The sequence below is a fragment of the Antechinus flavipes genome, chromosome 2 (assembly GCF_016432865.1).
Source record: "Antechinus flavipes isolate AdamAnt ecotype Samford, QLD, Australia chromosome 2, AdamAnt_v2, whole genome shotgun sequence".
NCBI lineage: Eukaryota > Metazoa > Chordata > Mammalia > Dasyuromorphia > Dasyuridae > Antechinus > Antechinus flavipes.
The window spans coordinates 541,673,665-541,701,309 of record NC_067399.1 but is presented as its reverse complement, the minus strand read 5'-3'; the positions used below and the strand labels follow the sequence as shown (position 1 = coordinate 541,701,309).

At 36.7% G+C, this 27,645-nt stretch overlaps 1 protein-coding gene across 4 annotated transcripts; it reads right to left on the bottom strand.

Moving 5' to 3' along the window:
• Positions 1–594: 594 nt before the first annotated feature.
• SPG21 (SPG21 abhydrolase domain containing, maspardin) lies at positions 595–27,645 on the bottom strand. Of its 4 annotated transcripts, XM_051980860.1 has the most exons (10): positions 22,401–22,636; positions 21,865–21,937; positions 17,798–17,884; positions 11,775–11,936; positions 9,683–9,763; positions 9,093–9,238; positions 6,641–6,749; positions 5,332–5,439; positions 1,604–1,744; positions 595–1,283 (listed from the first exon to the last, which is right to left on the bottom strand). In XM_051980860.1, the coding sequence occupies exons 3-10, from the start codon at positions 17,858–17,860 to the stop codon at positions 1,164–1,166; spliced, it is 930 nt and encodes a 309-aa protein (XP_051836820.1). In that variant the 5' UTR covers positions 17,861–17,884; positions 21,865–21,937; positions 22,401–22,636; the 3' UTR covers positions 595–1,163. The 4 variants fall into 4 exon arrangements, with proteins under 4 accessions (XP_051836820.1, XP_051836823.1, XP_051836819.1 ...); XM_051980863.1 differs by lacking the exons at positions 21,865–21,937; positions 22,401–22,636 and adding an exon at positions 26,653–27,645; XM_051980859.1 differs by lacking the exon at positions 21,865–21,937.

Sequence of the window (27,645 nt, the reverse complement as noted above, 5' to 3'; positions counted from 1 at the left end):
GCCAGCAAGAAGCCAATAAGAGCCAATGTGCTGATCCCTGTGTTTGAGAAGGAACCACCTTCTATAACCACGGTGGCTATTAACACCATTTTTAATATGTGCTTTATGGACCTACTTAATACACATTCAGCCCCCTTCACAATGATTCTGAAGCATAATGTTCTAATAAGGGGGGAAAAAACCCAACTTAAACTTTTCTTTTTTTATGAGTAGCCCAGTTCCTAGAATATGTCCATTAAAGTAGAAGTAAGTTGAAAGTCAAGTGTACCCAGCATAGCTATAATCAACTTCTTGGGCTTAGATGCCTTCAGGTACTACTGGCAGATCTGCCTCTTCAAGTTTGAATCAAATTGTCAATGTTTGTCAACTTCAAATAAGTGACAAAAAAAGCAAATTAAGCTGTTTGAAATAGTTTTCTCAACATTAACACCACACATTCCCTCCCTTTTTAAAGACAATATGAATGATGATACTGAGCTTCCTACACAGACACAATTACAAAGATCATTTGATAAGCAAACAGCAAGAAATCAATTTTAAGGAAAGCCCTGTAACTAAAATGGCAGCAGCAACAATTATGATAAAGAAAACCACTTCTTGAAACTGAAGTTTTATTCAAAATGACTGTAGTAGCTGACAAGATGACAGCTAAAAAAAGCCCAAACAATTTGTTTTGATTAGAAATAAAGCAAAGAGGTGGATGGTAGCCTTGGCACCTTAACAACTTTTAACCAAAAATAGATAAAAAATAATCAATAAGCTTCTAGTACACAATCTGTATTTGCAGTATTTACAGCTAAAGCATTAAAAAACACTCCCAAACTTCACAAATTAATGTTCCCTTAAATGCAGAGGTGAAGACTTTTGGTAGCAAAATTTTTCACAATTCTTAAAATAAGAGGCTTCAAAGATATTCCTTTAAATTCAAAAGCTAAAAGTCAAACAAAAAAAAAAAAATGCAGTTACACTGGCTTGGGGAGCTCACTGTCACCAGTAATGAATTTTACAGAATGGGTTCTATTTCAGAAACCCAGTGATGACTGGCTGATTTAAAAAAAACAAAAAACAAAAAAAACACTCCAACACAAAGAGGCAGATTGAAAGCCCTGATTGTACCGGAAGGCTGGTCGATTGATTCATAATCAAGCTGCAAACAGCCCAACTTATGGCTCTTCTTGACCACTGATATTAAGGTTTCCTTTTTGTACTTCAAGTTCTTCAGCACTGACCATAGAGGGATCAATGGCTGCATATTTTGTTCCATGAAACTGCAATAAGTGGATCTATGGAAATAGAGAGGAGCTATTTAAATGGTTGTTTTTGGAATTATTTTTCATTATTTTTTAAAAGACTCTATTTACTCATCATTGCATTTGATTCTACCAAAAAAGTTATCCCAGAATCCTTGATTTATTCCTTACAATTAAAGTCTTCAATGAATAGCAGTCTCAGGGTAAAAGGTTGTCTTCCAAATATCAGAAAATATAATCATTTCCTCAATACAATCCAATGTTTCCAATTGCTGAATTCCACGTATATATTAGGGAAGCATTAAAATGAGAAAAATAGTCTAATGTTTCAGAAGTCCCAAGTTGGGACTTACCTGTACATAAAGGTTCACCTCAGCACTTCTGCAAAGGTAAGGAAAATTGCCTCCAGTTTTAAGATGTGCTCTTCTAGCATTAGGGTATAATTTATACATTTCTTCTTTAGCTTCAGTTGAAAGGGCACTCTGATCAAATACCTTTGAGGAAAAAAATGAGAAAAACTAAAAATACAGCTGTATTTAATGAAGTCTCTTCAAATGATGAAAATTATCAAATAATGCAACAACAGTTTTCTTTGCAACAACAGTTTTCTTTCTGAAATGTTCTATATGCCCATCAAGTGGCCTTTTACAAACTCCATGTATACTTCCCATACAAAACTTTCCATTTCCTTTCTTTGTGCAGAATCTCTTCTACGTCTGAAATTCTCTCCCTCATTACCTTATTTGGAGTCATAACTTCCTTCAAGGCACAACTACCTACTCTAAGAGTTCTTTCCTGATTTCCCCAGTTATTAGTTATTAATTATCATGTTATCCATGGTTTTCATTACTTCTACTTCCCTTGAAAATACTCCAATTTTACTTTGTAAAAATTTTGCTTTTAATCTTCTATGTACACGCTATTTTCCATCAGCAGAATGAAAGCTCTTTGGGGGCAGACAGAAACTAGTTTTTATCTTTATGTCTCCAGTGCCTAGCATGGTTTTAGAAAAATTTTGGGTCTGTTGTTGTTTTATAGACACTTGCTGAATGCTTTACTGAACTGTAAAGAGATCAGGTTGAATCACTTCTTTATTGCTTTAGCTTTCTCCCAACTAGTGTCAACTTTCAAGCTCATAAAAATAAGCACAGACTACAAATTTGGTGATTATCGTGTGGGCAATAAAGCTAGAACCAGAGAATCTGTCACAAGAAGTCATCAACTCAAATTTCTTAATGATTAGTCCCTTTTACACTATCCTTGATAAGAAGCTATCTATCTGTTCTTTGAAGACTTCCACTGACAGAGAGCTCATGGCTAAGTCTCTCCTTTTCAGACAGTTCTAAATGGTACCAAGTTTTTTTTCTTATACAGATTCTGTCTCCCTCCACTAGTCTCATTTCTCAGTAGAGGAATTACAAAGAACTAAATTTACCTCAAATATTTATTAAGAAGTGCACCCCGACTCAGAAATTTCACTGCTATCCATATATCACAAGGAGATCAATGAGAAAAATGGGGGATAGCAAAGAAGCAAAAACATAGTAGACAATGGCTATCAAATTGTGGTACATAAATGCAATCGAATATTATTATGCTATAAGAAATCATGTGATGAATACAGAGAAATATGGACTTGTAAAAAGTAAAGAAAGCAAAATCAGAAATAAAGCATATACAACTACAATAATGTTAACTGAAAAAGAACTGAACCGAATGCTTCAAAATTATGACGACTAAGTTTGGGACCCAAAGAAAAGATATGAGAAGATACTACTCCTCCTAGCTTTCTAGCCAAGTCAGGGACCAAAGGTGTGAAAAAAACTTTTTTGGACTTTTTTTGTTTTTTTGACACATTGATTAGTTTTGTTAATTTTTTTCTTCTTTTAAAAATCCTTTTAAGGAATGGTTCTCTAGGTGACATTTGGGAAGGAATGCAGTAAGAAATGCAGGTTATATAAAAACAATTATCAACAAAAAACTAAAATATGTATAGGTACTAGAAAAAAAAAAGCCAAATGATCCATTTCATCTTCTGTGATTCTGTCCACATAAGCTGAACTACTAGCCATTGACACTTTAGCAGCTGATTCTGTTAATTTTCATAAGCGTCAAGGAGAACACTGCTCTCCTTTATTTCTGGCTTTCAATATCCTTATCTTAATTCAAGGTTCAATTCCAGGATCCCTTCTTCCTCTGATCTCCCAAGCTATTAGTTTTATCTCTATTCAATTTTCCTTGAACTCTTTTCATTTGTTTTCCTCTTGTAAACCCTGGACAAATTAAATGATTTGCTGGCCACAGACCCTTTTGTTTCTGTGTCCCCAATGTCTACCTAGTATCTTGCATTGATGTTTGTTGAATTGAATTATGAAGAAAAAATTTGAGCAGACTTGGAAACTGCCTGGATATAAAGTCAAAGATAATTCTGAGTTTTTGAATCTCACAGACTGAAAAGATGATGAGGATGATGGTATTCTTAATATGTGTAAGTATGGAGGAGGGCAGGCAGGTTTGGGGAAGATGATAATGATAATGTTTTGGATATGATGCATTTGAGATCTCAATAGGCAAGGATATTTCAGTGGTGGTGGTAATATGGGCCTGGAGTTCAGGAAATAAATCAGGACTGTAAAAAAAAAAGATTTAGGCAATATCTATATAGATGATAATTAAATATCCATGGGAGTTAATGAGAACACCAAGAAAGAACACAGGAGAGAAGTGGCAGCACAGAGCTCCTTGGGAGAATAACCAGCACTACAAGGCAGGAAATATATGATGACCTAGGAAAGAAGGTAGGTAGGCAGGAAAAGTAAGGCAGTAGTGCCATGGAAACCAAAGTAACAGACCCTATCCTACCATGTCTATTAGGAAGACATGGCAAACCATGTAAAGCTGCAGAGCGATCAAATGAAGGCTGAAAAAAAGCCACTGAAGTAAATGCTTAAGAGGTCATTGGTAATCTCAGAGAAAGCAATGTCAATCAAATGGTAAAAGTCTAGAAACCAAATTCAAAGGCTGGTGAGGAACTGGGATCAGGTGAGAGAAGATAACTTTTCCCTAGGAATTTGATTATAAAAGTGGTTTGTTAGTTAGAAGGATTGCTGGGTATGAAAGTAGAGAAGAAATCAGAAGATAAGAAAGATAAGAGCAGGGGAATTATTAAAGATTCAAGCATTAGGAGGAGACTGGAGGGGATAGAATAAGGGATTAAGTAAAGGGGCTAGCCTTGATGAAGAGAAGGCCCCCTTCTTCCTTAGAGCCCAGACCAAATTCAGAAAGAATATATATGTAGTTTTAAAGTAGAGAGAGAACAGCAGATGCCTTTCAGATGACTTCTATTTTACCAGAGGGGAATTGGGTGGGAGTTAGGAAGGAAAATGTGACAGAAAGTTAATCAGGAAAGAATAAAAAGCCTGCTGTGCAGCAGAGAAGAGTCAGTAAGGTTAGACAGCCTAAATCTATAGTGCAGCCAATCAGAAGAGTTGTATGACTTCCTCAAGTCCTGTCCAGTAGCATTTGAGTAAGAGCAAAGAATATGGGCAGAGGGTATAATCCACAGTGGAGTTTGGCATGAGTACTAATAGGATTAAGGACAAAAAGACTGCAAGGATAGAAAACATCACAGCCTGGGAGAAAAGTGAGGGTGCAGGTAATGGAAGTCATAATGAGGAAAAAGAATGGGTGCAGAAGGACTGAAGAGTATGATGGAAGCGAGAAGGTTAGAATCAGAGAAGGGAAGTATAAGATTTAGAATCATGGAAAGTACACACATTGGGGCTGTGGTGATATGCCTGAGGTTGGCTAAGTAAAGTAAAGATATAGGTAAAGACAGTTGAGGATATGTTGAAAAAATGAACAGTTTGATCCCTTTCTAATATGATAGCGGAGATTCAGTGGAGAAATCAGATTGACAGTTGATAAATAATCAACAAAGAAACTACTTCTGAGTTTAAGATTCACAAAAAAACAAAGTTAGGATTCTGGAAGGCAAGGAAAATTCTGAATAAAAAAGATGCAAAGGTTCTACCTTTATGTAAATGAAGGTTCTACTTTAATATACAAAAAGAAAACTTACGTCCATAATAGTTACAGGAATGTCCCGAATTTTATGAGGTTCCACATAAGAATTCTGACAGTTCAAAGTAAGTCTAGAAGCCAACTCACTTTGACCCAAACTTTCTAGCTGTAGGAGAAAACAAAAGTAATTATTTATTTTGTTAGTTAAAATTTAAATCAACAGATAAAGACAGTGCTTCCACTGGTATATCACTCAAAGGATGTTCCAACAAATATCACTGATGATGAAATATGCTCAACATGACAGAAAATAGACCTGGCCTTTCTTAGTCACTTACACCAAGTCACTGAGCCTTATTTTTCTCTATAACAATTGTAATGTCTCATTCCCCATTCCAATGATGGTTTAAAAAATAAAGAAACTGCAATAGGCATTTGAATTTTCAACTTCAATTTATCCCTTAAATGCAAAGTTGTAAATGATTACCCTAATTCATGATATATGAATAATGTCAGCAGATAATTCTTTAAGGTTTCAGTTTCCAAACAACTATTTACTTGGTAAGTGTTTAATAAAGCAGATGAATACAAAAAGGTAGGACTATGAACTCATATCCTTCCCCAAGTATACAAAAATATATATATATAGAGAGAGAGAGAATTAAACAACATGTTACGTAGTTATAAAAGTAAACTATTTCTTGAGTGCAAGATCAGAGATCATTCAGGATGAAAGCCCATGAGTGTAATGATACCTACTATGGCTTACAATGGGGCACGATGAGAAATCTCCAGAGAGACTATTCTGAATATCTGAATATTCTGACTCATGGTTGCCTTCCTCACACCCTACTAAATAGAACCTTTTCTTTCTTCTCTCCCTCCTTGCCCAATAGGAGAATAATGTCTTCTGAGCACTGAAAATTATAATTATGAATGAAAACCAAAAACATTTAATGGACTTAACTGCATCCAAAGGAAGCAATACACAGAGAACATTGATGAACCCTTAAGAGTTATTCAAGGACCTAAGCTTCTTTAATTTAAATGCAAAATAATGATATTTCCCGAAATTCACCACTGGCCAGATAAGTTGATTATGACAAAAAGTGATAGTTAACCCTTAAATAATAAGAAACTACAAAGTATAGAATGAGAGACAGATTTCATAAATAAGTAATCTTGGGCAATTATGTAATATCTGTTCCGATGTATGAAAAAGTTAATACTCAGAAATCATCTTTTATGTACATTAAAACAAACAAAAAAAGACCCAACCTGTGATATCTAGCTTAAAGAATGCAGGGTTATAGGTAGAGAGGAATAGTCTACATAACAAAGAACATATATAGTGAGACACCCCTTACCCTGTCAACCATGAAATCAATGGCATCTGCCATGACAGGATCCACAGGACCAGATGAAAAGTTTCCAAGTACTATTTTCTTGAGCATAAATGCTGGCATTAACCAAAAGCTGCAATGCACAGAACCAAGCTAAGTATTTTGAATATCCAATTATATACAACAATTTTATATATTCAATCAATCAACAAGCATGTATTAAGTATATACAATGTGCTAGGTACCATACTAATCATTGGGGAGGGAAAAACAAAACTGAAATAGTTCCTGCCCTCCACAAATTTACAATCCATTAGGAAGCCAACCTTCACTTCAATAACGCTATGCAAGATAAATACAAAGTGATTTGTTAAAGGGAGGTTCCGAAAGCCAGAAGAATCAGGAAAAGCCTCATGGAGAAGAAAGTGGAGTTGGCTTCCAGTATTCTGCTGCCTATCCCTACTAGGCCCCCCTCCCATTTACACTAGGATTTTACTGTGTCAAGAGGGATTCTCAATTGCTTTCTAGACTCTCTTTTGTCTTTTCAAAACTTCTAAACTCTGGTTCTCAACATAAGTTCTAGGAAGTTACTGATTCTATGGGTCTTTTTCCTCTGCAGTTATAATTAAATTCAACTTTGCAGAATACATTATTTTGTTTGTTATTAAACTATCATGTGAAAATTTCAAAGAATTAATTTTAAAGAGGTAGAAAAGTTGATGATTTTACTTGGTTACTAGAGTCTATAAAAATCATTACAAGTTCAGCCTAATTCTGTTAATCAATCTGTAAATGATCAGTTGTTCTCTTTGAAAATACAGGTTGCCAGAGCACAGTTTGTGAAACTGCTGCTTCAAAGAAAAGGAATCTTCTGGCAATATGAAAAAATATATTCCCCAAACTAAGTAATCTGTGAATATGAACATTTAAGATCATCAAGCATCCATTTTATAGTTTTAAAATAATTCTTTTTCACTTTAGCTGAGAATCACAATAGGTATAAAATGAGTTTTGGTTAATGCTGAAATTGAGAAAGTCTAGGGAGAAGAGTAATGACCATTTATATTTAAATACTGTTTTCAGACTAAATGGTTTCCTCTCTACAATCCTATATGACAGGGCTTTCAAAATGGTCATTCCCATTTTATAGTTGAGCACTGAGGCCCAAGGAAGTGAACTGACTTGCTCTTGGGTTATGCAACTAATAAGTAGCAATGCCCAGTCTCAAAACCAAGCCCTCTAGCTCCAAGACTCTTTCTGTTGCATCACTCTGTGCCAGGGCCAATGTTATCCCCTCCAATAACCACCAGGTTCTTTCTTTCTTCTTTAATATTTTAAAGATAATATTGGATCAAGTACTGAAAATAAAGAATGATAATAGAAGGATATTTTAAAACATAACAGTGCAATTCTATCTAGAGGGTAAAAACCATGCCAACAATATTTTCCTTATGAGGACACCCGAAAACTAGACCAATCCCCAACCTATATTTAAGTCACTGCTATTATAGCTTCATCAGCAAAAATGCCACAGACCTGTTAAAAATGAAGAAATAGATGAAAATAACAAAATCTCATAGTAGTCCGGATGTGGTTGCCCACATCTACAGTAGGTAGCATTTAAACTAGTTCACACCTCAAAAAGAGCAGCAAGACAATATGTGCCAGGAAAAGCAAAACTACTGACATTTTCTAACCTTATTCTTCCAGTATGAGAAACATGCCGCAAGGAAGTAACACAAAAGGAATATCAACAACATAAAACAAAATCTGTATAAGGATTTTTACAGAGGCATAATTTATAACTGTGAAAACCTGGCAATAATCTTTGGACCCCATAAATAGATACTATCTGACTATTAGAAATGACAAAGTGAATTACACATGGAAATGTATACATAAAACGGTATAACATAAGGGGGAAAAAGTAGAATCCATGAGAGTTTATAAAAGCTGGTTATAAGTATGTAAAAATGTGTATGTCATCAATGTTTGGAAGAGAATCTAAATGTTCATCAGGCTCTTTTTTCCCCTGTAAAGTTAGGTTTTCTTAAGTTTTTCTTTCTTTCTTTCTTTTTTCTTTTTTAAAAGAGGGCAATTACATGACCATAGGCAGCTAAGTGGCACAATGGATAGAGTATTGGGACCCAGAGTCAGGAAGACTCATCTTCTTGAGTTCAAATCCAGCCTCAGACACTTACTAGCTGTGTGACTTTGAATAAGTCACTTAATCCTTTTTGCCTCAGTTTCCTCATCTGTAAAATGAGTTGGAGAAGGAAATGGCAAACCACTTCAGTATCTTTGCCAAGAAAACCCCAAATGGGGTCACGAAGAGTTGGACACGACTGAAACGACTGAACAACAAAAAAGCAACATGACTGTGAGATACAATTATTTTTCCTTCTCCCTCACTCCCCCAAAACTATCTAGCATTTTAGTATTAAGCAAAATATCAGTTTTAGTTTAATTTTCTTACCTGTTTGCAGTCCAGGTCTGGTTAAAGATGGAGGTATCACTGAAGGAATTACAGAGGATAAGGGAATGAACTCTGGGAGATTTGTGAGTGTATTCAGCAAACTTCTGCGCCAAAAAGCCTCCCAAAGAAGCCCCAAAAAGATGAACCTTAATTTGAATCAAATATAAATTACCAAAGATTGAAGTAAAATGTCTGGAAATCCCATTCCAAATTTAATTTTAAAATAAAGCTAAATAAAATGTATCAGCTTTGGCTATTCTCTGCCATTTGAGATATCTAAACAGAAAATACAAGATGTTTTTTGTTTAGATTTAAGTATAGCTTTAAAAACAAATATCTCAGCAAGAAACATGATGTAACTAAATTATAATCAAGTTTTTAAAAACTATATGAAACACACACGTCTAGACTTGTAATTTCACTTTTGTGGGAAGTTGCATATCAAGAAACACTCTCAACCAACATATATTATCAACTGTTAGGCAACCTATAATAGTTACCTGAGATACTAGGAGGTAAGTGATTTGCCCATACTCTCTTAATATAAGGTAAATTTAAATTATGTCATTTAAAAATTTGGGTGTACTAACTTTATCAAGTTGTAGATGGTCTAATAGTTTTCGGAATCCATCACAAAACTCAAGATGGTCCCAATAAACAGGATACTGCAGCTGTAATAAGAATTTTTCATAATAATATATTAAAACAATGAAACCTAATCCATATACATCTGAAAAGTATCTCAATATAATATTTATTATTATTATTTATATACCAACATTTATATACAGCATTTATATACCAAAATTTCAGTTTTTAGTTGAATGTCATATTTCATTTAAAAGATTCATTCTGTTGTTTAATAAAAATTAGAGCTGACATTATTCTTCTTTGTAGAGGTGAGAGATGGTGTGTGTGTGTGTGTGTGTGTGTGTGTGTGTGTATAACAGTACTGGCTAATTTTACTGGTTGTTTTTCTCTTTTTTTTTTCCCCTTTGTTACAAGTGAAATTTCTTTGGGGTAGAAGGGTCATTATTTAGAAATAGATATAAAAACAAAAGACAGCAATTATTTTTTTTTAAATTAGAGGTGACAATGTAGTAGGAACAAAAAAAAAGATTAAATTGGTGTTAAAGAATAGATAAAAATGAATTTCCTAATACTATATGAATGACAATTTTAATGCAGATTAATTCTGATCCCAAACACTCAAAAAATTGTGGGGATGATGAGAAAACATAATCTTTCTTTGAAAAATCTTGTTTTTGTTCAAATCAAACTTCCCTCTAAATTGAGTCAACAGAATTGAAAACAAAATCTACAATTAAGCAAAAGTTTGAAAATAAATGGGGGTTGTAGCTACTTTATATAGCTTCCACTGTGTTTTCTTGCCACAATGTATCTTTATCAAGCTTTTAAACAAAATCTCTCTTTTCTTTTTGGTATTGAGTCATACTGTGTAATTTTATACTAGTCTTTTTATCTGTGAACATGACTATAGCATCATGAACCTAGAATATTCTCAATTAGATGGTGAAGAAAAGAAAAGTAAGTTATTAACCACAGATTATTGGGAGTGAGCAGGTCCTCTCCAAATCCTTCTATAGGTAAACCCTGTCTGTATTGATTGGATGTTCTAAATTAATAATATTCGTCTTGTCTTTTAATTGACATCAGGTTAGGCTGAATCAATGACAATGTATGGCTTTTATATAATAAACACTACTTTTATTAAATTTCACAAAGAATTCATGAAGAAGAAAAAAAGATCTGAACAACAGAGGAATTAAAGAAATTGTATTAGTGATGAATGTTGTTTTGAAGTAAAACAAAAATAAAAACAAAAAACCTTTGCCAATTTCCTTTCCGAGCAATGAAAGAGAAAAGATCTGAGCAATAAAGAGAATTCTGACCAAATATATAGTGAAAGTCCATCTAGCTAATAGGAGTGAAGAAATCAATAGCTAAAACCCAAAGAAACGAGCTAAAATATTTCTATATAACTAACATGTACCTAATATTATCTATAGCTAAGAATAGTTACTTTTCACTTAGGCATAATTCCAACGAAAAGAAAAATCCAACACAAGTGGACATTTCGCAGATATGAGAAAAGTAATTTATACTATGGTTTTAGAGATATAAACTTATGGTCAATTTTCAGTTATCAGAAGAGGGAAGCTGGCTTTTTCAATTCTCTACTTGACATTGAACTTTTCTATACTTAATCTCACTGGTTAGCATATAAGACAGCTTTCCAGAAGGAACTGGAAGAAGAAAAAAAGGCCCCAAATGCACAGCTGGACTATACCTTCAGAAAAGATCATTTAAAACTCAATACTGAATTTTTTTCTCTCTCTCTCTCTCCATTACCAGAAAAAGTTTGAACCAAAGAGTCACAAAATTTAGAGAGAGAAGTAAGTTGGTGTTGGTGCTATCACATTCCTATATGTAACCATGTCTTTGGGGTTATGATATGACCTACAGTCTCATTTATATATATATATATATAAATACATCTGAGTATACATGCTATTTCTCTTTAAATATCTTGATAATTTTTTAAAGCATCTCAAAACAATCTCACTGAAAAAACAACTGTGAAACTTGGCTTTCATAACTGGCCTTAAAAATTAGCAAAAAAAGAAAAACCCAATCCCTTGATCCCTCAATAATACTCACTGCTATAACTCTGTAACCCCATCCAGTCAATGCCAAAATCTGCCGGAAAAACACATCTGCAGTTCCACTTACAGGGGGAAGAAATATGAGGGGACATCTGATACTTCTGGGGCCTGCATCATAGAGTGACCACACTTTACTATCATCATCATCTACTATAATCTGAAAGAAAAAGTTAAAAATTATGAAGACTCCTGTAATTAATTTAGTTTTTAGATAGTTCTTATTTTACATAAGTAGAATGTCAATGACAGTATTAATATTATTTTCCTATTAAAAGATAAAACTAGGGCATCCAAATCTTAATGCCAAATTCCCATTTGTAAGAGCTAAATTGATATCTTTTATTTTCTTCAGTGTTAATGTCGATAACCAAACTAGAGAAGATGCCTTTGTAGTCTTCCAAAGAATAATATTATCCTTTATTAGTGCTAACATTATACAAATTCCATTTCTATAAAGACAATGTGAAGAAATATAATTAGTAAAAGTGAATATGATATCTACTCTGTAGCAAATTAAATCTGAGTGGCCTTTTGTATATATGTGTTTGCTGGAATGAGGGAGATGATGGAGTAGAGAGGACAGAAGGCAGGAATTGCAGATTTGTTCAGTGATTTCAGCTCCTGGGGAAGCTCAAGGAGAAGCCAGCTAATAGAAATGAACCACAGAGAGGAGGATGGGTGTTTCATATGGGAGGGAGAAGGAATCAACTTTTGTGACCCTGGGGCTTTCTCACAGAGGACCAATAGGAAACATTAGCTTGGAATTACAAAGTCATTTACAAATGTGTAATCAGTTGGGGGTGAGTTGTTTGAAGAAAATACAACTCTGCTTGTTTGGTTCCCTTTTTGTCAGTTCTATATTTTGATCTTGTTATCTTGGAAAAAGTACTCAAATGGCTTTCATGGGGTTCAGGATAGGCCTGACCAGGAATTTCTTCAACAATATCCCTGACAAGTGGTCCTTCAATTTCTGTTTGAAAAACTCCTTTGTTGTTGGAAATAAAATTTTACTTCACTTTATAATTCTAATTCAGCTTGTGCTTTCCAAACATAGAAAAAGTCCATGGCAAGAAACCACAGCAGATTTCCTGGGCCTTGACACTGGCCAGAAAGGATGACCACTGTGCTGACAAGAGTTACAACTACCACACTAGTGCTTTGATTCACTTGAGTCATATAAATCCCCAACCTCAAGCACAGTTTTCCAAAGTAAACTCCTGCAAAAATGAAGGCTATTTAAGGTATCTCACAAAACATAGCAATATGATCTAAAAGTTTAGGCTCTTGGAAGCATATGCTCTAAATTGAGGAGATTTTACCAAGGACACAAATTTAGGGAAATAAAACAAGATGGTATGTACTAATGATGGGGATGAACCCTGAAACAGTTTCGAGCTTTCCCCTAGAAAAAGCATACCTTTCCCAGACAATGCCCTCCCCAAGTTAAGTGGTCTCATTCAGTTGGAGATCTTGGCCTGATGCTAGTCCTATTGAGTGGCTCAGAAACTCCAAGATAATCTCTTTTTAACTGGAAATCTAGGCCTAAGGCATTGACAACATTGAGTGAAATCTCATTCAATTTTGAATGGAAGCCCGAGCCTCAGACAGCTAATAAAAGATAACTATGAACCCCGAATCTTTGCAGAAGTCCTAAAGAGGATTATGTTTGCCAAGGAAGCTATCTTGGCAAAGCTGACTGCCAGGACTTTTGCCCACGGGATATTCTCTTCTTAGTGTTAACCTTGGTTTCTTTCCTGACAGGACCTTGCCACACAAGAAGTCTGTCTTCCTAGCAAAACCGACTATTCATTGCCAAACTCTTAATGAGGAGTTTTGCCCACTAAGAAAACTTCCTTCTTAGTGAACAATAAAATTCCCTTTTTTGCCATACAGATTTCAGATCTGCAAATTCTTTCGCATTGGATCTGCAGGGACCAAAGGGGATTCTACACCCCAATTCTTGCACCTCTTCACTACCACTAACCTCATCATTTGCACCTCATCATTTTGTTTCCCTGACCAGGAATCCCCGAGAATCTGGATGAAATAAAGCCTTTTCTTGTTGTCTATTCGATAGCCAGGACAATCCAAAATTTCCCAGGAATTCCCAGGAAAATTGGGATTGTGGGAGCTCAACGCTCAGTAGAATTCTCTGTCCAGGGATTCTCAGACTGGAAATCCTGTGCCTTGACAAAAAGTCCCCTTAATCAGGGAAAGTTTTTGTCATATCTATCTCTCTTTAGAGATGCCTAAAGAGAATGAGGAGCTATAGAATTGAAAAGCCTAGGGCTTATGGCAAAATGGAACAAAACACTTCTGTTTCTAAGGATCCTTCCTTAGACAGAAACAAATTCAGCTTGAAAGACCTCAAAACTAAAAAGCTTAAAACAGTATTGCAGGATGCTGCTTAAACTTGCTGGAAGGAAATCATACTCATTTCTTCCAGCTCCTCTAGGGACAAGGGAGCCCTCCCCTCTGCACCCCTAAGCAATCCCTATCAGGAGGCTTCTGAATCCCTTCCAGAACAGGATCTTATGTTCAGCTATCTCTTTAATTCTATCTCTGTCACCTGAACCAAATCCCGAAACTCCCAGCCTTTTTTCTCATCCTCAGGATATTGATTTTACCCTCTGCTCCCTGGGAGAAGCAGCACTCTCAGGGAGACACACTCAGAGCAGAGGTGCCTTTTTCAATGTCAAATGTCTCCCAGACTAAGGAAAAACCTGGCCATTACTCTGAGGACCGCACCCAGCCTTTTGAGGGGTCGAAGGCCAATGCCCTCCTTGATCTTTCCTGGGAAAGAAGCCAGATTTGGTCCCTCAAATTTCTCCCTTAGAAAACAGCTGTTGGAGTCTTTAATGATAGGGATCACACTGCAGCTGAGAGGCCCCAGAATTAAAGCACGATTTGGAGAATAGTCACTACTCTTGGCTGCGGACATTTCCAGGAACCACAAAGGTTCATGCTTTAGGTGTTATGGAATCTGTCCAAGGAGACTCCTCAGTCCTTGTCCTGAGTTTGAGCAGGAGGGGCACTGGAAAAGGGACTGCCTACAGGGAACAAGCTGTCCCATCAATGCCCTGCCCTCCAGCAGGAGTTTGGGGCTTGGTCAAGCTTCCCCTTGCTCCACCATGACAATCCAACACCTGGTGGCCAGTAAGACCATTGAATTTCTTTTTACAGTGGGAGGGGCTTCTCCTTAATTCTGGCTCTAGCACTCTGGTCTCTCTTACCCCTCCCCCTATAGAGTGGGGATTACAGGGGAACTCAAGAGCTGCCTTGAGACCTATCCTCTCCTTGCCAGCTTGGTGACCTGCCATTTAAATGCTCATTTGCTATTACTCCCTCCTATCCTGCTCCCTTATTGGGGCGTGATTTAATAGTGAAATTGGGGACCCAATTTTCTCTTCTCAGACCTCCAGATAGTCTTTTTGTACTGCACCCAAAGCTCTCCAAGAGTGAGAGATTTCTTAAGCACAAACTTTTGGCTATAAGGTTAAGAGCTTTGGAGCTGCTTAACTGAAGGCTTATCTGGATCTGCAGTCCTGAAAAGAAGGGTCACATCCGGGGCAACCCCAGACTCGTTGCCCACTTCTCAAAGAAACTGGACTCCACTTTCCCAGGATAGCCCTCCAGCTTTAGAGTGGTGGCTGCCCCAGTCTTTTAATTGAAGAAGCCTCAAAAACTAACCTTGGAACAGCCATTAGAGGTTTTGATCCTGCACTGAGTTCAGAGTATTTTAGAAGCCCAAGGACATCAATGGCTGCTGGTGGGAGGCTTAATAGGTATTGGGCTCTCCTATCTGACTTGACTCTCCAGGTGTCCCGTACTCTAAATCCTGTCACCCTGCTCCCTGATAGCACCCACTGGGGAGATATCATTCATAGTTTTTTTGAAAATGGGGAAAGAAAGGCAGATTATTCTGTAGTGACTTTCAATGGCACCCTAGAAGCTAAGCCACTGCCGCCTGGGACTTCTGCTTTAGAAGACTGAACTCGGTGCCCTAACCAGAGCTTTGGAACTGGGGAAGGGAATGAGAGTGAACATCTATACTGACTCCAAATATGCTTTTCATATTTTGCATGGTCTTTCAAATAACTCATACTAATCTATAACTATTTAAACATTTATTTTCACTTCACCTTTTTAGGAGATCCTTTCTAAGGAAGCAATAGAAAAAAAGAGAGAAAAAGAGAATTGGAAGTGTTTATATCTACTGACTTAAAAGTCTATCCAAACTCTTAAGCAAACTTGTCATGAACTATAATTTATACTAAGTGTTCTGATAATTATACCATTAGATCTAATGTGTTGCACACAGTGGTTATTTAACAAATGTTTACTGAATTGATTAATTGTATGGAACGCCTAAAATTCAATATTTAAGTACCTACTATGTGCAAGGCCCTAAGTGAAGATCTGGGAATATAAAAGTGAAAAATCTCTTTTTCAGAGGGAAAGATCATTTTGAATTGAGAAGATAAAGGAAACGTACCTGAGCCAAGTCAGGAAAAAAGAAAAGCATGTCAAAAGGCAGAGATAGGGGAGTGGGTGGAGGTGTTTCAAGCTAAGAGAATGGTTTGCATGAATATACTGAAACAAGAGAGTAGGACCAGATGAGGAAACAGTTTATGGTCCAGGATGGTTGGCAAAATACAGTACATGAAAAGGTATAGACACTAAAATAAACCTGAAAAGGTGTATTGGAGCCAGATTATCAAAGGCCTAAATGTTAGGCTAATGAGGTTGTTCCTTATGAATAACAGGAAGTTGATAAAGGAAGCACTAGTTGGTTCAAATTATATCCTCTATTTTTACATATACTTAGAAAAAGGGACTTTTGAAAAGTTGTTCTATAGTCCTTTATAGATATGGTCTTCTAGGGAGCTTAAGTGAGGTTGGGTGAGAAAGAAATGATGCACACATTGCTCTCCAAAGAGCGAGGGGGAAGGGTTGGAAACCAGCAACTTGAATACAATAAGGAAGGGACAGAGTGCTTTCTAAAGTGATTCGCCCTAAACCAAAGAAACCAGTAGGACAATGAATTAGAGAAATATACTTCTGCTTTTCAATATGGAAAATTATTTTATAATTAATCTAATTTTGTGTCATCTTCATTGCTACTTGATGTGACAAAAACCATAATTTTGTGAATATTTGTGAATAAAGACATGTTACATATGCATAGTAAAAAACCTTAAGTACAGAGCATATTGATACCTGTGTGAAAGTATCAGTTTTGATGATATTTGTAAATAAAGAGTCCCTTTTCTCCAATATTATTGCTGAACTATTTTTAAAAATTATTTTGGGAACCCAAAATCAACACAACAATTTTTTAAAGAGTTTGAGTTTTTTAAATCATCACAGCCAAAAGTCTTCCAAAAGATGAATACATTGGTTTGGGAGCACCAAATGTTATACTCCATTGTGCTGGCATGCTTTTTATTGAGAAAATGCACCATTTAACAATATATAAAAGAAAATAGGAGGCAATTTTAATCCAAAGTACTATGAACCAATATGGGGAATAGATAGTGCTTTATAATAGATTTTTCACCATACTTTGTGGAATTCTGATGATGATCCACTTCTTTCAAATTAAAACACAGAGAAGTGCATAAGCAACTATATAAACTAACCAAATTCTATTTGCAGGGACACGTAATCTGATTAGAGAAGCATAAGTATAGAGGGACTTACTACCAAAAAATGTATTTAGGAAATAAAGAGGGTAGTCATCTGCACCTTCAATCTTGAATTAACCTAAAAATATAATCGTACTTCACAGATTATGTAACCTTTCTATTGAACAATAAAACCACAGTACTTGGCAAGAGTGGAAATGACTTAGGTTACACTAGCATTGGGCTAAATCACCAAAAAAACCAAACCAGGACTTTGTAAAAAGTTCAGTTCCATAGATAATTATTAAATGCCTATTATATGGAGAGCATCAGTCTAGGAACTAGGAAGAAAGGGAAAAATACAAAAGAGATCTAGCAAAATCACACATACCTTTTTAAGGGGAACTGTACTCCTGAACCAGTTATAATCAGGAGAGACTTTAATCTCTCCCATGATTTGCTGAAACAGCTGTTAACCCTGAAATAAAAACATGTGATGTTTTACACCAAAAATTCATGTTTATACAAAAACTAAACACAAAAGCTGTTCCTATGAACATAAATAATGCTTAAAGTAAGAGAATGAGAGTTATTTTATGCTGTCAATAAACTTTTTTTTTTTTTGGGGGGGAGGGCGGTTCTAAAGAACACACTAGCTCATTCTAGTGTATCAAAACAATGTTAGAAGTAAAAAATACCTTAGAAATCATCTGGTCAAAAGGTTTCCAACTAGATGGAATCTTAAGAGAATAGTTCTTCTAATGTCTTCATTTTTCCAGATAAAGAAATCAAGGCTCCAAGAGGCTCAGTGATTTTTGCTCAAAGTCATACAACTCACTAGTAGCAATACCAGCCACTCTCCTGCCTTCTAATTTTAATGTTTCAGTGTAAGTAACCATTTGACAAGAGTATTTTAAAACTAACTTTAATAAATATGTAACTGTGGAATTGTCTTTACCAGCTACATAAAACTTTTTTTAACAGGGTACCCAGGTCAGAGGTGCCCAAGTAGTGGCTTACATAGTCACATATGATCTTCCAGAATTTCATGTTACTTGAAACACATCATAGGGTCACAATCAGAGATTGAAGGGGATACACTACAGTGGTTACCTAGATGAACCCCTATATTTTAAAGATGAGGAAACTGTAGCCCACAAAAGGTAAGTGACTTTAAAAAGTCATACACACAGTAATAATGTCAAAAGCAGGATTTAAATTCAGATCCTAACTGAATCTATCGTTTTTTTCTTATATTGCCTCCTACATACATGGGAAGAGAGCTCTTATACAAACCACTGTCCCATCTTCTTCAAGAAGTCTTTTTTTAGTCCTTCACCTTAGTGCCAGCTATCAGAGATTATCCCCAATTTATTTCATATGTAACTTATTTGTATATAGTTGTTGCATACTGGGGGCAAGGCCTGTTTTTTATTTTTCTTTGTATTTGACAAGACTTAACAAAATACCAGGCACATGGTAAGCAATAAATGCTAGTCAACTAAATATCTAATGTTAGGATTAAAAGTTGTATAATGCCTTCTAGGAGGCCAAACATAGCATCATAACAGATTTATGAGTCCACCACCAAACTAGCAAAGGAGAAATATTATTTAAAATAGGTCCTTTTTTCCCTCACCAAAAATGTCCTACTTTGGTACTATTTAGTGATGAACATTTTTGGCCACAAAAATTCACCAAAACAATCTTTACTAAAGCATGAAATGGCTGTAATCTGTGGTAGTAAAGGCAATAATCACACCTAATAAACTACAGACCCTATGAAGTACTGAAATAAGCCTGTACCAAGAGATTGGTGAATTCAGGGTTTACAGTTATGTAAGGGTATGTTAACTTCATCCCTCTGGGGCTAGTTTTCTCATTTGTAATGTAAGATTAGACCACATGATTTCTAAGGTCCCTAAGATATTTACTCAGGTTAGCCAGCCTTGATGTAAGATTATTTTTCTTCACTGGTTCACAATGAAACCTGAAAATAGTTACTGGTTTTATATTTTAATAATTTAGTTAGCAAAAACCGTTCATCATGTTCATCAGCTGTAGGAAGTTTCAGATACAATCACAGGAAGCATTCTAATTAACTTCACTATTAACACCAGCACAACTATGTAACCCAATACTCAAGAGAGTTTGCAAATAACTATTTTCCTCAACTAAGTTCTTCAACCTCATAAATCAACTAAAAACCTGGGAAGAGGAGTCTTATAACTTGTGGGAACTTTGAACTGTGGCGAGTTTAGGTTTGGGCAACTTTGCTACACTTCAAACATAAGTGGAAATTCATCTTCCCAATCCAAAATCTGTAACCAAAGTATGGCCTGGAACTGAACTACCTTCAAGAAAAACAGCTGTTTGTTTCCACAAATTATATGCTATGTCAGATAGAACTCTGAAGTAATACGTAAGGATTATCAACAAACTGCCTGTAACTCAAAAGTTATTTAAAGCTAGATATTCCTACATTAACATTTCAATCTCAATCCATATATTTGATCACTATCTCAATTTGATCCCAAGGGATACTTTTAAAACAAATCAATTTAGGTCAGGAATGATTTGCAAAAACAAAAAAACCAAAGGTTATCTCATACATAAATATGACCAATAAAAATATGTACTAAGCAAAAGGAATTTCATTTGGGGGAGGAGGAGGATTTATTTCTAATTTTCTGAGGAATGAATATTTAGGGGCAGTTAGATGACAGTTTGATAGAGCATTGGCCCTGAAGTCAGAAGGAGCTAAGTTCAAATTTGCCCTCAGACACAACACTTACTACCTGTATGATCCACCCCCATCCTTAATTCCCAAGTACAATCTTTGGGCTAGTCATTTTATCAAACTTAAGGCATCTGGCATACTAATTAGGAATATATTTATCTGGATGACCTCAAACAACTGTCATTTTAAAAAAACCTACTTAGGTAATGATGAATTTAACATTCAATTGAGAAATTAGATTACAAGAAATAAATTGTCTTCTAAGAAAGCAACATTCTAGTCTTACTTAGTAAGGGAAAAAGACTTATTATACTTATAAAACCAATATTAGATAATAAGGCCAGAAATAAGTGAGCTTTCCAAATCACCAAACTGAAAGCAAAATGAACTTTAAATTTTGGAACTTCAAAGTACAATCAAGAGACAAAAGGCAGAAATACATCTCATCTCCCGCCACAGCCATTCATTATACTCATTCTTAACTTCCCATACCATAAACAAAAGAGATTTCTTACCAGTATTTCTTTGCAATACAGAAAAAAAATCACTTCACTTTCTAACTTTAGACTCTCTAAATTTAAGTATTCACTGGCCTGGAACTAAATTGCTGCTCAAGACAAGTGATGTTTAACACTTGTGCTGGTCTGAAAGTATATGAAAAGTAAAAGAGATACCAAGTGTTGACTGAGCAACTGATTGTTTAGTCAGCTGGGAGAGAAAAACAGCTGGGTACCACTAGTGTGAAAAAGGAAAGTTTGTTCATGTAGATCCTTTTCATCCCTTTAGAGTGGGTTTAAAATTTCCAAGTCACATGAGGGATAAACTGTGAGGCAAAGAAACCTTAACAGTCTGACCAAGCTGGTTGGATTTAATCAGCAAAGAAAACAAGTCAAAACATGGTTAAATTTAAGATAATTGGGATGAGAGGGAAGCTCTTTTATGTTTTGATGAGTAATGAACTGTAATTTTGGCCCTAAACCTCAAAATTTATCTGTTTGCTGGACTCTAAATTCCTCCTACCTACCCCTTAACAATGCTTGGCATTTATGGGAGAGTTTAGGATGATCAACACCTGCCTCACAGAAATCCAAATAATGATTATATTATATCATGCAGTAAAATGTCACTTTCTTCCTTAACAGTAAATCTTTTATCCTTATCTATAATCTAAGACTACATATGATGAATAAAGATTATATGAGTAATTAACAATAACAGCAATAATCATATTAACAAGAGTTTCCTTGCTTTAGAGGCTGCTGGCAAGATTGCAAAGCTAACAGGACCAATGTAAATGGTTCAGCTATTCTGTCCTGAGTCATGGCTGGGAAAATTTCTACCCACTTTTCAGTAAATTCATTTTAACAGCTGCCAAAACTTAAAACCAGAAACTGACTACTTTAGATCTTTCCTGCAGCAATTTAAGGCCATTTCCTCTTGTTCTCTAGATCAGTTGGAGACAGAACAAATGGCATAATAACTTCAGAGACTTTGGAAACAGCTATTATGTTATCTCTCAGTCTATTAGGATTACTTGAATTATGTGTCTATAGGAGTAAGAAGTACCCAAATAGCGATAAATTAGCAACGTAAAGAGCATTCTATGGATGCTTTAAAAAAAAAAATCTTTCTGGAAAAAAATGCATGAAAAACTAGAGGTGATTTTTAACTATTTCTGCAGCATTTGTCAAACCCACTTGGCACAAGCCCAGTCCTACCAGGCTGTGGAGTGATTCCAACGAAAACCAGGGACTCTGCTGAAGGAGGCAGGCGCTTGTAGTCCACGCGTGGCTGGAAATGAGCACCAGAATGAGATAGAGCTTCCCTGGGCACAAGCACACAGCTGGGGAGACAGCCGCAGACTCCCACGGGAGGACGCGTCTGCACGCACGGGACCTACCCACATCATCATCCGGGGAGCAAGTTTTTGTTTGTTTTGGGTCAGGACGTGGGACATTCCTGCTATGGATGCAGTCCAGCCACTTAGGATCTTAGAGATGCGTGGGCCGCAAAGATGAATGATTCATTCAGTAGATGTCAAGAGGCGGGACTCGAACTCAGCTCCTCTAGACTCCAAGGCCGGTACTCTCGCACTAAAGATGTGGGCCCGCCTGCCTGCCCCAGGATCCCCGAAGCTAGTGGAGCCGAAGACACCCCGCTGGGCTCAGGATCTGGATGCGCCCCCCGCACAGATACCCAACCACTCCCGGCCGGCGACCCTAGCCACACACCCCCGTAGCCCGAGGCCCCTCACCTGCCGCGGGCCGGCCCCCACTTCTCTGCCCAGCCCCAGCTTCTCGCAGCAAGCCCCCCGGGGCCAAGACCGCGGATCTGTCGGTGTTCGTACCTGAGGCCGAGCGGCCAGGCGGAGCGGGAGGAGCAGGGGGCTGCCTCCGGAGGCGGAGCGCGCAGCCGTGCAGGCCCGGGCCCCACTCCGCTTGGTGCCCAACAGTCCCGGGCCGCCAGGCCGCGCCGCTTCCGGGGGTGGTGGTGAGGGGGCGGGGCCACTCTGGGTGGTGACATCACGTGAGGCGGAAGTCGGGCCGGGCACCCGCCGTTTCCATAACTACGGAGACAGCGGCCACACACCTCTATTTCTCTTTGCAGTTCTGGCCTTGCCATGAGCGCGGGGTAAGAGACGGGCGAGTTCGAGAATCCCCGGCCACGTGGGAGCATCAGAGTGGTCCCTCAGCCGGTCTCTGGTCTTAGGCTGCGGCTGGCCACAGCTCTCAATCTAATCTAGGGCCAGGCCCGAGAAGGCCAGCATCCCGGGGCCTCCCCTCATTTCCTGAAGTCAGCGCTGTGCATGACTGCCAGTGTCCCCCCCAAACACCCATGACCCTTATGCTTGACAGTGTTTGAAATATGCAGTGTAGAAGGATAAAAGGCACCGTAGAGCTCGGACCGTCCACTCGGTCTTATTATGCTGAAGATAAAACTCGATTCTACAAGGCTAAGGACCAATCCAAGATCAAGGCCAAATAGCAGAAGCAAGATCTGAACCCCTCAGCGGCTAACACTGACTCCAGATCTGGCATTCTTTTGGTTGTACCCCCTTTCTAATAACATAGTAGCCAAGTAGAAATCAGGACCTAAAATCAGGCTTCCCAACTACATGTCCAAAAGACAGTAAGAATCTGAAGTGACCAATAAAGAGGTAACAATACTTTGTAAAAGCAAAGAACAAGAAACTAGATACCCATTACCTTCATGAAGGAACTGCTAAACAAGTTCTGAACTCTGGAAGTGGGACTTCAGACAACACCATTCAACTAAAACTACTCTCCGCAAACTACTAATTTTCCAATTGCCAAATCTAACGGTCTCAGATCTAATCCCTCCCCTGACCGTCTGTCTCACAGCTCCAACTCCCTATTAAGATCTCTAACGTAAGGTCTCCTAAACATTTGAATTCCACAGATCCAAACTTTTTTCCCAAACTCCTCTTCACCTTCCAAACTTCCCCATTACGTAAGGGGTACCACCCTTCTCCCAGTCACCACACTTACAACTTAAGTGTTACCCTTTACTCCTCATTTGTCTCTCATATCCAATCAGCTGCCCAGTTTGACTATTTTGACATTGGTAACAGTTCTTATATAATTCTTCCTCTCCCCCTGATACTGCCATCACCTTGGTATAAGGCTCTCATCTCTTGCCTGCACTGCTGCGGGAGCTTATTGTTCTCTCTGACTCAATCTTCCTCCTCTACTCCCATCCATCCCCCACTAGTCTCTCAAATTCCTAAAGCATACATCTGACTATATCACCACCCCCCTTTCAATAAATACCATATAACTTCCATATAAATTCCTAAAACTTCCAGTATCAAATGTAAACGCCTTTGGCATTCAAAGCCCTTCATAACCTTACTCTTTCTTTTTCAGTTTTCTTATGCCTTATTCTCCATCACATACATTTCCATCAAGTGATACTAGCCTCTTGCTGCTCCTTGCACCCCACCTTCTGACTGCATTTTTACTAGCTGTCTCCCCATACCTTGAACTCTTTTATCTCCACTTTCTAGTTTCCATGGCTTCTTTCTAGTAATCTTAGTTTAAATTTTATCTTCTGCAAGAAGCCTTTTCTAGTCCTCCACATTCTTAGTATCTTTCCTCTGAGATGACTATCCCCAATATAGCTTGTATGTAACTTGTTTGTACTTCATGTTTGTACATTGTTTTCCCTATTAAGACTGTGGGCTCCTTGAGAGCAGTCACTATTTTTTGCTTTTCTTTGAATCTCTACAACTTAGCATAGTGGAACCTTAGCTCATGGAAGGTACTTAATAAATAAATGCTTGTTAATCTGATATGAACATGACAGAACATTACCCTGCTGTAAGAAATGAATATGATGATTATGAAGAAGCATGGGGAAACTTTGAAATGATGCAAAGTGAAATAGCTATGATAGTGATATGCTTAATTACAGTTAAGAAAATGAAAGAAATGCATCAAAATAAAAATTGAATAATGTGTGATTATGATGACCAAGTTTGGCTCCAAAGAAAGAATATAAAAAGCATCATCCAATTCCCATACCCAATATGGAACACTGTTTATAATGCCAAACTTTTTTTTTTTTAATAGGCTTTATTGACATTTTTTCCTTTTAAAAAATCTTTGGTTATAGGGGATGATTCTCTGGAAAGAATATTTGGGGTATATAGGTATAAAAAACAAAAGATAAAATTTAATAAAATGATGGGTCAAATGGAATAGGATTAAATTTAACTGCAAGTGTACAAAGTTAGAGAGTCATTGTTAGACAACAGTTCATCTGCAGAAGACCAAGAACTTGGAAACACAATACAAATCAACAGTATAGCTTGGCAGCCCCCAAAAGCTAAGACAATTTTAGTTACCTTGTCCAGAACAAAGACTTAGACTTTGAGTCAGATTATTTGAGTTTAGGTCCCAGCTCCAATATTTATTAGGGATATGACTTTAGGCATACCACTTAATCTGGGCCTCAATTTCCATATACATAATTTGCATTACTTACCTCACAAGGTTATTTGGTGGAGTGGGAAGGATTTGTAGATTCATATATAAATGTGAAGTATTATTAGCCTACTATTTTATGAGATTATCTTAAATTTTTCTTCCAACTACAAAATTTATATTTTGAAATATTTTTTGGCTTTAACTATTTTAATATATTCCACCTGCTTTCAATGATCCAAACCCTCGGATTAAAGAATTTTTAAAAGGGGAGGGAAAAGCAGTTTCAGAAAACCAGGTAATTTGATAAGTATATCTGTCGATATTTACAAGACTCTAAACTCAAGAGTTCCCACCTCTGCAAAAAAAGGACATATATTTTCTCAAGTCTTTTCCAGTGCCAATATTATATCATAATAAAATTCTCTGATACTATGATTCCATAATGATATTTGACAGAATTGAATTCATGGTCTGTAGAACCTAAGTCTCCAGTGCTACCCACTCCTTCTGCCAGCAACAACCATGTCATCAAGACACAAACTTCTGATACATTCATACCTCCTAGGTCTTATCTATACAGACTTTGAAATTTTTCCTTGTGTTTTATCATTGTAATACTAAAGATTATCATCTGGATCAAATACATAATGAATAATTGTATCTTCTTGAAATGTATAACAAACATATGCTGACATTTGTATTTTCAGATTATGCCCCACAAATGGTAGGCATATTCTCTAATTCTTTAAAAGAATAAGAGCATTATCTGTATGTTCCAGCTGCCTCTAATTCACAACTGTTTCTAATATACTTTTCAATTCAAAAATCCACTTAAGCACAAGGAGACTTCGTGGCTGGGATACAAAAAATCGCTCACTGTTGATTTAAGAGTTAGCAAGAGGGGTTGGCAGCTGTTGTGGGTATGGGCCACCAGATGGCTCTCCCAATACTGTCATCTGTTAGAAATTCAGCTGAAAACCAGAATGTCCATGAGGTATGCTTTTAACGAATAACCAAAGCAATTTCCAAAGCAATAAATTTTACTGCCCACCTCACATACAGTAAAAACTTCATGCAAAATAGACATGTGAAAGACAAACAGAAACAGAAAACCTTTTTTTTTTTTAAGTTTTTTAGTTTAGTTTTTTTTTTTTTAAGGAGTAATCTTAATTTAAAGCTGTCACTATTTCAAAGATTCCCTGAAAGACAAACAACTGTAGTATAGTGAAACTATTATTATGTCAAAAGACTCAGGGCAGAATACTAATGCCCATTCCTCATTGCCAAAATCAAATCTGCCCTGCACATTGTATTGGTTTTTTTGTTTTGTTTAGGGGGAAAAAGTGTTATTGCTGTCTTGTTCTTAAAGGATTGATTTTTGAATATAACTTCTCACATCTTCCTCTCTCCCCTAACCCCACCATACTGATATCGTGTAACAAAGGGTTAAACAAATTAAATCAGCTTATTTTACTATGCATCAGTTCACAAAATCTTCCCTTGTTTCTCTGAATTCCTCATATTACTACATAGAAACATTCCATTATTTTCACATACCAGTTCCTCTGGCGGCGCTTCCTCAGTTGATGGGCACCCACTTTGTTTCCCATTCCTTGCTACCAGAATGGTTATTGTGAATATTTTGGTATAGGATTCTTCTTTCTGGGTTCTTATCTCTTTGGGGATATATGCCCAATAGTAGGATTGCTGAGTCAAGGAAATAGGAAATGTTTAGTCACTTTTCTCACATAATTCCAAAATGTCTTCCAGAGCAATTGACAACTCCAAACATTGCCTTTATTAGCGTGCCTGTCTTTTCATAATCCCTGCAATGCTCGTGACTTCCCCCTTTATCCACTTTGCCAATTTGTATCACATGAGATAAAATTGCAGAGCTGTTTTCAACTGCACATACCAATGCTGCATTGTGCTATTGATCAGGGACAAAGTTCAGAAGTTGGAGAGCTAAAAAAAGGAATTGGAAGGCAATTCTAGTCTGCTGTTAGTGCTATGTTACAGGAATTTCTACATACAACGATGCATCATCTAAGGTACTATATATAATTAATTACTATGTTTTACAAGTTAATTATAATTAAAATACAGATGTTCCCAAACTGGGGTGTGAACTTATCAAAGGAACACAGGAAATATTTAATAAAAAATGTTATTTTTCTATTGAAATAAATCTTTTGTTTTTTACATGCATAGTCATGGTGAATTTGAGAATTTATTCTCACATTGAATAGAGGGTATAGAGAAAACTACTGAAAGCCAAGGGACAGATTAGAAAACCCTGGTGCAATGTTTAGAGAATTAGCTGTATTCAAGTAGAATCGCTAACATATTGGTTGTGTAACCCTGGATAAATCACTTCTCAGTGTACTAGGCAACTCTCTAATACTTTAAGTTATGGAAGAGGTGTTTATGTGCATAAATAGAGGAAACTCCTCACCAGAAACTATGTATTTGAAATAGCAGGTCCTATCGTCATTCTTAATTATATATACATATATATGATATATATACATACATACACACAGAGGAAAG

Excerpts from the sequence above, each read along its gene's own strand:
- SPG21 (XM_051980863.1), bottom strand. The coding sequence starts at position 17,860 with ATGGGAGAGATTAAAGTCTCTCCTGATTATAACTGGTTCAGGAGTACA. Across the intron at positions 11,937-17,797 it reads GTACAGTTCCCCTTAAAAAG|ATTATAGTAGATGATGATGA; the intron begins GTATGTGTGATT and ends TTTTTCTTTCAG. Across the intron at positions 1,284-1,603 it reads AGGTGAACCTTTATGTACAG|ATCCACTTATTGCAGTTTCA; the intron begins GTAAGTCCCAAC and ends CTATTTCCATAG.